Below are 13,403 nucleotides of genomic sequence, written 5' to 3' on the forward strand. Positions count from 1 at the left end.
AACTGAATTAACTAATTCAAGTACACAGAACTAGAAAGAACTGTACAAATGCTAATTACATTACTATAACTCTCAGGCATTTTCCTATTCTGCCTCCCATAGGGTTCAAATAGGAACAAACTGCTCAACACAAAGTATTATTATAGGTAAATCCTGAGTGCTAGTTTAAAAACATTTTATGTAAGTAGCTACTTCATTGGATGACATGCCTCTACACTCTTCACATATTCAGATTATCCCCCACGGTTGTCTCCAATCACTTAACTTTCAGGGGAGGACTGTTGTCTGCCATACCCCTGGACTGTTAGAGAAGTAAAAATAGACTTTAGTCAGATTGTCTGGTTCTATGTGGTAACCAGGCAGAGACATCAAGCCAAAGCAGACTTAAACTGACTTGCTATAAGGAGGAAAGTGAAAAACACTTTTTATCAGAGACTTTGTATCTTTTGGACAAAGGTAAATATATATATTTTTTTTTTTTTGCTTATGTGGTGCTGAGGAATCGAACCCAGGGCCTCAAGCATGCAAGGCAAGCACTCTACCACTGAGCCACCTTCCCAGCCCTGACAAAGGTAAATATCTTAAGTTAAATATCATAGAGTTAATTATCTTAAGGTTTCTGCTGGTCATAAAGCAGGCCTTTAGAATTCTTAATTGAAAATGGCAAGAGTTGAGCTAAAAGTCTAAGTGGTGATTTTGTGGACATTTAAATTTAAATTCATTGATATATTATTTTTTTATGGGTAAAAGTATTTTAGAGATTTGTAACTTACAAATATAGGCCTAATATCCAAAGGCTATTAATGAAATGCCATAACTTTAAAATCAAATTATAAATATTCTGCACACTGTATTTTTACATCACAGTTCACAAAACATCTTATATTTTCACAAAACTCAGTGTACCAATATTTTTAGGACTATGATACTGTGAATGGTAATGGTGGTGAGACAAAAGAAAAATCTGGACTCCTTAATTTTATAAATTCCTTGAAAGTTACATGTATTTCAAATTATATTACATAAAATGCCAAATGTGAAGGAACTATCAGCATGCCAGCTACTTAGCCAACATCCATTTTTAATTCAGATATAGTTTATAAATGCTCAGCATTATGGATAAGTGAGATTTTAAACAAAACTGAAACTCTCTCTTTTTAAACAACTTTAGCAACAGAACTTCTGTAATGTTTTTTATTCTATTAAAAGTTCTTTTGATGACAGGATGAAATTTCTTCCTGAAATCTGAATGCAATAGCAGACTAATACATATATAATTACATTAAAGTGATTATAAACAATGTCTGATAGAATTAACAGAAGACTCAAGATAAGCCTTTTATGTATAGAAATTTATATGTATGGCATGGAAGTAGTACCCAATCTGAAAAAGAAAATAAAGAATATCATAGAGCAGGGCACTGGTTGCTCATGCCTGTAATTCTAGCTACTCAGGAGGCTAAGATCTGAGGATTGCGGTTCAAAGCCAGCCTGTGCAGGAAAATACCTGAGACTCTTATCTCTAATTAACAACTAGAAAACTGGAAGTAACACTGTGGCTCAAGTGGTAGAGTGCTTGCCTTGACCTGAAGAGCTCAGGGACAGTGCCCAGCCCAGAGTTTAAGCCCTACAATCAACAACAACAACAAAAAGAATATCATAGAAAAAGGGTTCATGTTCCAACTTGAACAGATAATGTTACAATTTATATTTTTACCTCTTTCTATGCAAGTCTGAGTGGAAGGAAAACCAACTTCCCAGAAATTCTCTGGTGTGTTGGGTGGAATGTAACGAAATCGATGTCTTGAGCAGGAAGCCAACTTTTTTTCTCTTTCTTCTGCAGGCATATCTGCATAATACTAACAATAAGAACTGGTAAGTTTTTTTCATTTAGGAATAGTAAGTTGAGTGCCAGGTTTACTAATTATAAATTAGAAGACATATACCATTTAGTAAAAAAAATTCAGCATGCTAAGGAAATAATATTTACTGATAATATTAATTGATAACTATAGCATTACTCACAAACAGTAATCAGTACTGATCCTCATTTGTGATATGTGTTTCACAAATAAGAAAAGGAATTTGAACTTGGCCTGAGCTTTTGTGCTTAAGACTAGTACTCTACCATTGAGCTACATCTATAACCTTGGATTCTGTTTCTTTTTCTTTTTTAATTAATTAACTTTATTATTACTATTATAAAGGTGATATATAGAGGGATTACAACTACAGATGTCATGTAATGAATGCATTTCCAGTAACTTCTCAGTCCCTCCCTCCTGTCTCTACTTTTTTCTGTGTCCAGTGAGCTCCACTGCTATGATTCTGTTTCTTAGTAAGCTAAGAAGATGCTGAAAGGTTTTGGTAGGGACTGACATTAATTAAATTTTATTCTTAAAGGTCACTAGGAAAAAGAAAGACCATTCAGGGCTAGGAAGATGGCTCAGTGGTAGACAACTTACCTTGCATGCATGAGGCCCTGGGTTTGATTCCTCAGCACCACATAAGCAAAAAGAAAAAAGCCGGAAGTGGTGCTGTGGCTCAAGTGGTAGAGTGCTAGCCTTGAGCTGAAGAGCTGAGGGACAGCGCCCAGGCCCAGAGCAGAGTTCAGGCCCCATGTCCAGACCCCCCCCCCAAAAAAAAAAAAAGAAAGACCATTCACCATTTTGTTGAAAGTATACTGGCTGGGGAATGATGGCTCATGACCTAGCTACTAAAGAGGCTCAGATCTGATGCTCTTATTTCAAAGCTAACCTGGGCAGAAAAGTCTGTGAGACCCTGTTTTCCAATTAACTAGGTTCTGGAAGTGAAGTTGTGGATCAAGTGTTACAGCACTAGCCTTGAGCTAAAAAAGCTCAAGGACAGTACCCAGGCCCTGAGTTCAAGTCCCAGGACCAGCACAAAACAAAACAAAATCATGTTCTTTCATTAATAAATCAAAATACATTCAATCTGTGTTAAAAAAATTCACGACAAAGGTGGTTTGTTTGTACTACCAAACAGCTTTTCAAAATAGTGATCTCAATTTATACTTCCACTGTAAGTGTCTAAGAATATAATTTTGTGAAATGCTTACTTGTATAAACTATTTATACTTTGCTCAGAATCTTAATTTTCTTGGTTATCAATTTTTCTAGACCACAGTTGTTAAAAAGGAATTTTAAATGGGGAAGTTAGTTTCTGGAGGCAGGGACCTAACAGCTAATGGTTAACAAGGCAAAAAATAAACACAGCATATTTTAATAAAGAACCTGTCTGGGATGATTTAGTAACAGGACAATTAGTACTACAACTTGAGCACCTAAGACAACATATAAAAGCAAAAATTTAGTGGCTTAAGGATGAAGCAAAGCTTATTTGTCATATTTTGTTCTGGAATAAGAATGTTTTCAAGGTGGTGGGGGGTGATGGTGGTAGTGAAATATAGCTTACAGCAGTACCAGTTATTTAAAAAAAATATATAAATAGTGCCAGGCACTGGTGGCTCACGCCTGTAATCCTAGCTACTCAGAAGGCTGAGACCTGAGGATCACCCTCCAAAGACAGCCTGGGCAGTAAAGTCTGTGAGACTCTTATCTCCAAAATAACTACCAGAAAACCAGAAGTGGTGCTGTGGCTCAAGTGGTAGAATGCTAGCGTGGAGCTGAAGAGCTCAGGAACAGTGCCCAGGCCAAGGCCCAGGCTTCAAGCCCTATGACTGGAAAACAAACAAACAAACAAAAATGTGTGTGTGTGTGTGTGTGTGTGTGTGTGTACACAGGCTTCAAGCCCTATGACTGGAAAACAAACAAACAAAAATGTGTGTGTGTGTGTGTGTGTGTGTGTGTAACAAACAAAAGTGTGTGTGTGTGTGTGTGTGTGTGTGTGTGTGTGTGTGTGTGTGTGTGTGTGTGTGTGTGTGTGTGTGTGTGTGTGTGTGTGTGTGTGTGTGTGTGTGTGTGTGTGTGTGTGTGTGTACCTAATTTCCTAAGTGTGTTAGCAGAAAGAATAAACTTACGGTAAAGTTTCCTAGTAAAATATCAGCGTTTCCCCAAATAGTACACATACAGGCACCTTTGCAAATTAATATAGAAATGTATATCTTAAGCTGGTCACAACTAAGATTTAGGCCTCAGATTCTCTTAAATCTATGAGAACTTGAGGGCTTTCATTTTTTATCAGTGCAGATCTTTCCTATCATAATCAGTACCCTTTATTCTTTCTGTTACTATTGGCTCAAACAAAGTTTCTGGATATAAATATGGCTTGTATTTGTAATTTTATTTTTTGGGGGTGAAGAAGTATGGGGGCTTTGAACTCAGGACCTTAGCACTGTACCTCTCAACTATAACCTTTTTGCTTTTAATGTTTTTTTTTCACACACGCCTCAAAATTTCTACTTCTACTACTCTTGGACCCTAACTTTTGTCTGTGCTGGGGTTGAACTATGATCCTTCTATCTGTAACTCGCAAGTACCTGGGATTACATATTTGAGTGATGGTGCCTGTGTATGATTTTTAAATCTTGCATTTGTGTTCTATGAAGCTGTATTTAAAAGAATTTTTTTTGCATTAGTACTCACAATTTCACATTCCTTACACGTATGCCCAAGCAATTTTCTTCTCTCTTCTTTTTTCCGAACCACCTCAATATGAGGAAAATTTTGCAAGCTAGTTTCCCTGAGGGAAAAATGAATTGAAAATTAACCAATTTGTCACCATAAAGGTCTTTTGTTTAAAATTTGAATTTAAAAAAACTGAGGGCTCAGAAGAGAATATCAAAAACTTAGTCATTTTATTTGAAATATTACTTGTAATATAGATAATATATTATTTATGTACGAATTTATATAATGTATATATAATTATATGTAAATATTGATATGAGAAGTAATATTTCAAATAAAATGAATATACCCTCAGATCTTAGCCTTCTGAATAGCTAGCATTATAGGCATGAACAAATGATGTCAGCACAATTTTTTTTTTTGTTGTTAGTCGTGGGGCTTGAACTAAGGGCTCTTCAGCTCAAGGTTAGACTCTACCACTTGAGCTACCATGCCACTTCCCAGCCTACTATATGTCCAATTTTTCTGGTGAGAGTGTGATAGTAATAACAAGGATTGAACTCAGGGCTTCATCCTTGCTAGGGTAAGCGCCCTTATCAATTGAGCCACATTTCCAGTCTTTCTACTTCTAGTTTGTTTTTCAGTTACACACTTTCACTTTTGCCAGGGCTGGCCTCAGACCCTAATTGTCTGTCTTCATCTCTCAATAAATGGGATTATAGATGTGTCTAACCATACCCAACCCTCTGTTTTTTTTTCCTAATCAACAATTTGTCTTTGTCTGAAAATAACAGAAGTTAATATAATGACATTTAAAAATAAATGCTAATTATTAAACTCAGGAGATGATATATAACACAGCTAAGAAAAAGAACAAGAACCCACGTAACCTATTCCTATTCTTCTCCTAGAATGGATTAATCTTTTTGGCATTTTGTCTAGAAGAAATATTACTTTTTTTCTGCCTTACCCATCCTAAACACTTCAAAATATCATCAGGCAGAATTATCATTTGTCAGTAAATGGACCAGTATAAACCACTGAGATTCAGATTAATCTGGTATAGCTTAATTTACTATGGAGTACTTTAAGAAGGAGAAATTTTTTTAAAAATTAAAAAAGTTAAAAAATAGTATATTTACCAAGTTCTAAAATGCTCAATAAGCAATACTTATAAGTCTGGTAAATGAAGATATATATATATATATATATATGTATATATATATATATATATATATATATATAATGTTTCTAATAGAAACAACCCAGTGAGCTTTAACAGTCTGACTCACAGAAAGCGACTTTCTTTTTTTTTTTTTTAATTGTGAAAATACCGTACAAAGGGGTTACAATTACATGGGCAAGGTAATGAGTACATTTCTTATCAAGCATTGTTGCCTCCTCCTTGTTTCCCCTTCCCATCTTCACCACCCCCCAGCCCTCAGTGTCCTCCCCCTCCTCCCCCGCCCCCCCCCAGCCAAAGTTGTAAAGTTCGTTTTTCAACATAACGTCTTGTACATCTCATTGTTGCAATGGGTCCACCTGTATCCCTATTTAAACATTTTGTTTTTCCCTTCCCCTCCACAAAGTATACCAACATCAAATACAGTGAAAACAGGGGTTTTTGATGCCAATCCTGGGGCTTGAACTCAGGGCTTGGGTGCTGTCCCTGAATTTTTTTGCCCTAGGCTAGCACCTTATCACTTGAGCCACAGCTCTACTTCAAAAACTGATTTTTTAAATGACTTTGTGATAATATGAATTTCATGCCCCTTTAGTTAAGTAAGCACTTTTCTTCAAGAAATTTTAATTGCTGCTTCCAAGTATAGGTTATATAAAAGTTATTTGTGTTTTACCTCAAGAACCCTCAACTCTAAAGCAGTATATGTACTTTAGAAAGGGAAACCAAGAACAGATAAAATACATTGTCGCAGTCATATATATTTTTTTCAGTTGTGAAATTCTAAGTTTTTCTAGAACATATATTGGCTATACCCTTTTTTCTGAATATTAATCTACTCTATTTCCGAAGTATACTACAATAAAGCAGGAAACATTATTATTCATAGTAGATGTCAAATGAAGCATCACCTAAAAAGGTTACTGAGCATCTTGTAGCTGGTAAAAATGTTCTTATATGTAAAATTGGTTATTTTTATTTCTGTGTTCATTTTTTGGTTATAATCCTAAGTAAATAATTCTATTTTTTGAGATGGGAGTCATACTCTACAGCCCAGGTTGACTTCAAAATCACTGTGTTAGCCGGGCGCTGGTGGCTCACGCCTGTAATCCTAGCTACTCAGGAGGCTGAGATCTGAGGATCGCGGTTCAAAGCCAGCCCGGGCAGGAGAGACCGTGAGACTCCTATCTCCAATAAACCACCAGAAAACCGGAAGTGGCGCTGTAGCTCAAGTGGTAGAGCGCTCGCCTTGAGCTGAAGAGCTGAGGGACAGAGCTCAGGCCCAGAGTTCAAGCCCCACGACCGACAAAAAAAAAAAAAAAAAAAAAAAAAAAAAAAAAAATCACTGTGTTGCCTAGGCTGGCCTTGAACTTGTGCTAATTCTGCCTTGTCCTCCCAAATGCAGGGATTATAACTCCACTAGTTTAAACAAAGTAGCAATTTAATAGATATTCTGACAAAAGACAACTCTGTTGTAGTTCCAACGACTTTGTTGCTATCAATCAAGACCTACTTACCTTTCAGTGTCTTTAAAATATGGCTCCACAAAAGCTTTCTGTTTGACCTTATCTTGTTTATCTCCATGTGCTAAAACCATAAACAAAACAAACTTATCACAAAGTTATCAAAGAATTTAGTAAGTAACAATTAGTTTGCTGGGGGAGGTGGCTAAAAACCTGACATACACCAAAACTTACCTATTTATTGAATTTTATCTTCTAGGCCCACAAGCAACTCATTTAAATTTTCTATTACTACTTTGTTTTTCATTTTAGTAAAAAAAAAGGATCCTGACTGTCTTATTTCAGTTACTATATTACTACAAGTTATATCTCAGAAAATATTTTATATTTTAAAAGAACTATCCATCTGTTAAGACTTGGCAAGAAAAAAAAGAGCTTTTAATATGTTCTATTTATCTATTCATTGAATCTGAAAATATGTCTTTAAGGTAGATTATAACTAGAGAATTAAAAGATTAAAGAATATTGTTGGGCAGGATATTGTAGATCATATCTGCAATCCTGGCTACTTGGGAAGTACAGATTGCCAGCATCACAATTCAGGCTGGCTTGGGAAAACATTGAGACCTTAATTAAAAAATAACCAAAGCAAAAAGGACTAGGGTGGTCACAGCTGCAGAGATGGAAAAGTGATATAAAAATACATTTTGGATATAGTCTTATTGCCAGGTATTAGAGATATGAAAGGGAGGTGACTAAAGTGTTTCATAAAGGGGAGGTAAGTAAATAATACAGGAGAACCCTTTGAACTGCTTTTTGAAACTCTTCCATCAATCTGAAATTGTTTCAAAAATTTAAAAAGTAATTGAAAAAGAAATTTATACAAGAAATCTTGTTATCTTATCAATTCTGTTAATTAGCTTGATAACTTAGCTTAGTGAATTCAGTGTAAGAAAGAAGCCATAATTAAAGAGAAACAGCTTTACTGTTTGGTTTCTTGGAGGCAGCTACCAATTCCTTCTCTTCGTGTCCTGCAGCTGTTTGGGGACAGCTATCTGTCAAACAGGATTCATACTCTTCATGTGTGGTCCTATCGAACATATCATCCAAGCTATCATTCATTTTCCTTTCTCCATCTGTGTGAAAAAAATATCGGCTTAGAACAAGCAAACTTTTTTGCCTTTTTTTTTTTTTAATCCTGGGGCTTGAATTCAGGGCCTGGGCACTGTCCTTGAGCCTCAATGCTAGTGCTCTACCACTTTGTGCCACAGTATCACTTCTGGCTTTTTCTGAGTAGTTTATTGGATAAAGAGTCTCATAGGGGCTGGGAATATGGCTTAGTGGGAAAGTGCTTGCCTAGCAAGTGCTTGCCCCAGATGGCTTCAAATTGCTATCCTCAGATCTCAGCCTTCTGAGTAGCTAGGATTACAGGAGTGAGCCACTGGTACCCAGCACTTTTTTGCTTTTTATGAAACAAAATGAAATCTGTAGTAGTTATTACAAAATAATGTAATAGGGGGAAGATACAGTTTTGGGGTTTGAACTCAGGGCTTTCTCTTACTAATTAGGTAAGGTGCTCCACTACTAAGCCTTACCACTTTTAGCTCTCTTTTTCTTTTAAAAAAAAATTTTTTTTTTTTTGGGTCCGGTCGTGGGGCTTGAACTCTGGGCCTGGGCGCTGTCCCTCAGCTCTTCAGCTCAAGGCTAGCACTCTACCACTTGAGCCACAGCGCCACTTCCGGCTTTTTTTTCTTTTTGCTTATGTGGTGCTGAGGAATCAAACCCAGGGCCTCAGGCATGCAAGGCAAGCACTCTACCACTGAGCCACCTTCCCAGCCCCTAGCTCTCTTTTTCATGGGTTATTTTTGAGAAAGTTTCTCACTTCCTGCCTAGGTGTATACGAGGACTGTAATACTATCTTTTCACTTCCCCTGGGATAACTGGGGATAATACAGTTGCACATTGCTATATCCAGCGTTTTATTGGTTGAGATGGAGCCTCTCAGATTTTTGTGCCCTGGCTGGCTTTAAATATTAATCTTCAAATCTCAGCCTTTGAGTAGCTAGAGTGATAGGTGTGAGCAACTATACCTAGTTCACTTTGGTCTATTTTTCAGATACAGTATTTCATTTTACCTGGGTTGACATTAGACCAATATTCTCCTACTTCTCTACCTCCTGCTTAGCTAGAATTTCAGGTGTGAGCTACCACACCTGGACATGTGATAAGGCAAGGTTTTTAAAGGCCGTTTAATGGCTTTATTTAAAACATGACTCTAACATGTGGAGTATATAGGCTTTCTTTTGAACAGTGTGTTCTTTCAATGACTAGATGTATAACTCACTTATAGATAAATGTGTTACAGATGAATTTAAGAATGTTAGTTATGGGGCTGGGAAGGTGGCTCAGTGGTATGTATGCTTGAGGCCCTGGGTTTGATTCCTCAGCACCACATAAGCAGAAAAAGCCAGAACTGGTGCTATGGCTCAAGTGATAGAGTGCTAGCATTGAGCTGAAGAGGTGAGGGACAGCGCCCAGGCCTAGAGTTCAGGCCCCACAACTGACAAAAAAAAAAAAAAAAAAAAAAAAAAGAATGTTAGTTGTATGCTGTCTATAGTCAGTGAGTGTAAGCGGGTACAAACTATAATATACAAAGTAGATAAAAATAATTATTAAAAACACAACTCTTACCATACAGGTTTCTGCTGTGAAAACTGTTCTTTCAGTAACTAGATTTAAGTAGGGATTTGGATACACTTAAAATATGATTCTAAGAATATTAGTTCTAAGTTGTAATGTTAAGAGTGTTAACTCAATAACATATTAAGCAAATGTATGTATATAATTAAGGCACTGCTTTAAATATGATTTTTACAAAGTGGTTTAACTATTACAATTGGTATATCATGCAGGAATAAACTCCTATGTCCTGATAGTTATTGTACACTTAAAAACACTTTATGTTGTGGTCTCCCTGATAAGTAGATGTTAAATCCAAAATGTAAGGTGATATGACAAAATTAACAAGACTTAAGACACAAAGGACTTCCACTCATCTGGTCAAATCACTACTAAATAACCCCATGCTGCTGATCACATATATGGTATATATGTGCACACCAGAGGGAAACCAGGACGACACAGAACTAGAGGGAATCAGGGAAAAACATACAACAGCGGAACCCATCAGCTGTACTGGACATTGATCAAAATGAACTAAATAACTCGGCAGCAATGGGAGGGAGGGAACAAGTGGGAAAGAGGGAACAGCTGATGCTATGCAAAACAAAAGAAATGTACATATCACCCAATGTGGAAGAAATAACTGTACTGCAAAACTCATAGAACTCATAAATGTTACAGACCATGATAGACAATTTGCCCCATGAAAGTTAGAATGTGTTTGTGACTAAGCATCACTATCCCACAATACTGTGAAATTTGGGAAAGTATGAAACCACTTAATCACAATAAAGAATTTGAAAAAAAAAACTTTATGTTGTGACTTTCAATGTCCTAATTAACAAAATTCTCATTTGTTATTATCATATAGCTAAATTCTTTATAAATAATTTCTATTCTAATTTCTTCCCTCTATCAGATCATGTATAACTCATAAAACCAAAAGTAATATTACCAAAGAAACTGTGAGCAATGTAAACTACATTATAAAAAATGATGAAAAATGCCAAGTTTAAATGGCAAATATTAAAATCTCTAATGAATTTTACTTTGTTCCTATTTTTCTAATTGAGATAGCAAAAATATACTGAGTCATGATTAGTACTTGACAGCTTAAAATTGATAGAAATAATACATTTAATACCGTTTCCTTTGTAAAAGTGCTAAATTGATCTTCATATTTAACTACATTTCCCATTATATAATCAACACCTTTAAAACACCAAAGTTTAAGAAAAACAGAAACAGATTCACTTGTGTATTATATTTGACAGGCCAGACTATCCAGTATAAAATAATTAGCACAGCTACTAATCCACAATGCTCTATTACTTTTACTCTGCTTATCTTCCTCTTGGATTTACCATCATCTATCATATTATAAATTTGATTCTTCCTCCTCCACTAAAATGTAGTTCCATGAGACAGATACTTTTGATCCGTTTACATATCATCCCCAGTTTCTAAAATACTTGCAAGTATAGAATTTTTTCTTGACTTTCACTGAATAATTATGCCTTTATTATTTTTGTATAGGGATAAATTTGTAAATAAAATCTAACTTTTGTAGATCAGACAGTATGCAAACATTTCCAAATACTATGGTGTTAAAATTTCTAGATGCTAAGTTGCTGACTTACTATTACTAATTTTTTGTTGGTCTGACTTCTACCTGTGAAATGCTTGAAGAGACTGTATCTCTTTTAACCTTTCTCTCACAGCACCTATTAAGTCTAATATTAAGGTAATAGTAGTAACTGGTATTTTTAAATTTCATTTTTAGGCAATTCTATGTGCTAATATAAGGCAGAGGTCTATTCAAAAGGAACTGTGTAAGACTACATGTTTCATTTATGTCCTTGAGTCTGTAAGGCCATAGAAAATCAGGGGTGATATCGATCAAAATATATTGTACTTATAAACTGACAAGTTGAATGGTTACCTAGCTATACAACAAAAGATAATTTTAAAGAATAAAAACAGAGGCTGGGAAGGTGGCTCAGTGGTAGAGCGCTTGCCTTGCATGCTTGAGGCCCTGGGTTCTATTCCTTAGCACCACATAAGCAAAAAGAAAAAAGCCGGAAGTGGCACTGTGGCTCAAGTGGTAGAGCACTAGCCTTGACCTGAAGAGCTGAGGGACAGCACCCAGGCCCAGAGTTCAGGCCCCATGACTGAAAAAACAAAAAACAAAACGAATAAAAACATTTCCAAACACACACACATAAATGAAAAAGAAAGCAGAGCAGCAGAAGATGGGGAAAAAAAAACAAACCACATCTAGCCAGAATCTTCTGAGTTTCTTAGAGATAATTACTGAGAAATCCTTTTCCAACGAGCAAATCCTTTTGCATCCCTATGTAGCAGACCTTGACTTCCATACATAGGGTGATAAATGCCCATTTGCAGCCTAATTACTCTCATTTCACATGCCCACATAACTAGGAACGTTCCTAGTTCCCTCCATTGTTCATACATCTTTTGGAAAATCAAGTTTTTAGGCAAAGTTAAATTAAGTTTATTATTCAGAGGTGTACAGAACCTGATTTGACTGAATCTTCTCCTTTGTAGAGGCAGATTATGGTAGATTAATTCATAATATACACATCATTCTTAATAGTAATTTGCAAATCTATATTTCTCAGTAGAATTCTTTCTTTCCTCATCAAATTCTTTAGAAAAATCCTAATTTTAACATCAGAATCTTAAGATATCCTTTTACACTATGAAATAACTGTCTAAATTCAAACCAATACTAGAAAGAGAAAGAGAGAGACAGAAAGACTGACAGACTCTCTAAACTTGGGGTAAGCAAACTTTTTTCTTAAAAGACCAGACAGTAAGTATTTTAGTATTTAGTATATTTAGTATTTAGTATATTAGGACAAATGGTCTCTGTACTAACTACTTTGTATAAAGCAAGCAACCACAGGCAACATTTGAAACAAATGAGGCTATACACTGCTAAACCTTTATGTACAAAACTGGGTGTTGGCTATAGTGTACTGGCATGTGGAAACCATGTGAATTTCTGCAATAAAATTATTTTGACTAGATTTCTTTTCTAAAATTCTGAAACTAAGCTTTTCTAAAAAGGAGCATTAACTTAAGAGGACAGGAAGAAACTTGGTTTGTGAAGAAATCATTATGCCCATCATTATAATGGTATCATTACATATGTGATTCCACATAACTAAAGTTAAAACAAAACAAAAAAAGAATCTTACTTGGACTTTTTTCTCCTTTTTGCTCTTGCTTCTTCGATTTCAAAAGCATGGTGTCACTCACCAATGTACAGTCCATGTCTACTGTCTCTCCTCCTAATCTTGACTGACTGCCATCCTGAGTAAATAAAAATCCAGAATATTTGTATTATTCTTTTATGGCCTTGTAATTTAGTTTTTACTAAAAGTTTTGGGAAAATGTACATAATGTCAATTTTTACTATTTTAAAGTATTAAATATTTTTATATCTTTAGAACAGAGACATGTTTTATTGCTTGTGAAACACTTTAGCTTCAATATATAAGC

The 13,403-nt window shown here is 35.5% G+C and overlaps 1 protein-coding gene across 4 annotated transcripts in view; it reads right to left on the reverse strand.

Annotated features, from left to right (window-relative positions):
- Rbbp8 (RB binding protein 8, endonuclease) overlaps nucleotides 1–13,403 on the reverse strand; it is an 84,384-nt gene that overhangs the window by 690 nt on the left and 70,291 nt on the right. For all 4 annotated transcript variants that reach the window (XM_070029449.1, XM_070029448.1, XM_070029451.1 and 1 more), the window contains 5 exons: nucleotides 13,100–13,214; nucleotides 8,180–8,329; nucleotides 7,248–7,317; nucleotides 4,566–4,662; nucleotides 1,718–1,859 (listed from right to left, as the gene is read on the reverse strand). In XM_070029449.1, the coding sequence (XP_069885550.1) occupies nucleotides 1,718–1,859; nucleotides 4,566–4,662; nucleotides 7,248–7,317; nucleotides 8,180–8,329; nucleotides 13,100–13,214 (574 nt within the window). The remainder of the gene's footprint in view (nucleotides 1–1,717; nucleotides 1,860–4,565; nucleotides 4,663–7,247; nucleotides 7,318–8,179; nucleotides 8,330–13,099; nucleotides 13,215–13,403) is intronic.

The sequence above is a fragment of the Dipodomys merriami genome, unplaced genomic scaffold (genome assembly GCF_024711535.1).
Source record: "Dipodomys merriami isolate MVZ:Mamm:240054 unplaced genomic scaffold, mDipMer1.0.p SCAF_2, whole genome shotgun sequence".
Lineage (NCBI taxonomy): Eukaryota > Metazoa > Chordata > Mammalia > Rodentia > Heteromyidae > Dipodomys > Dipodomys merriami.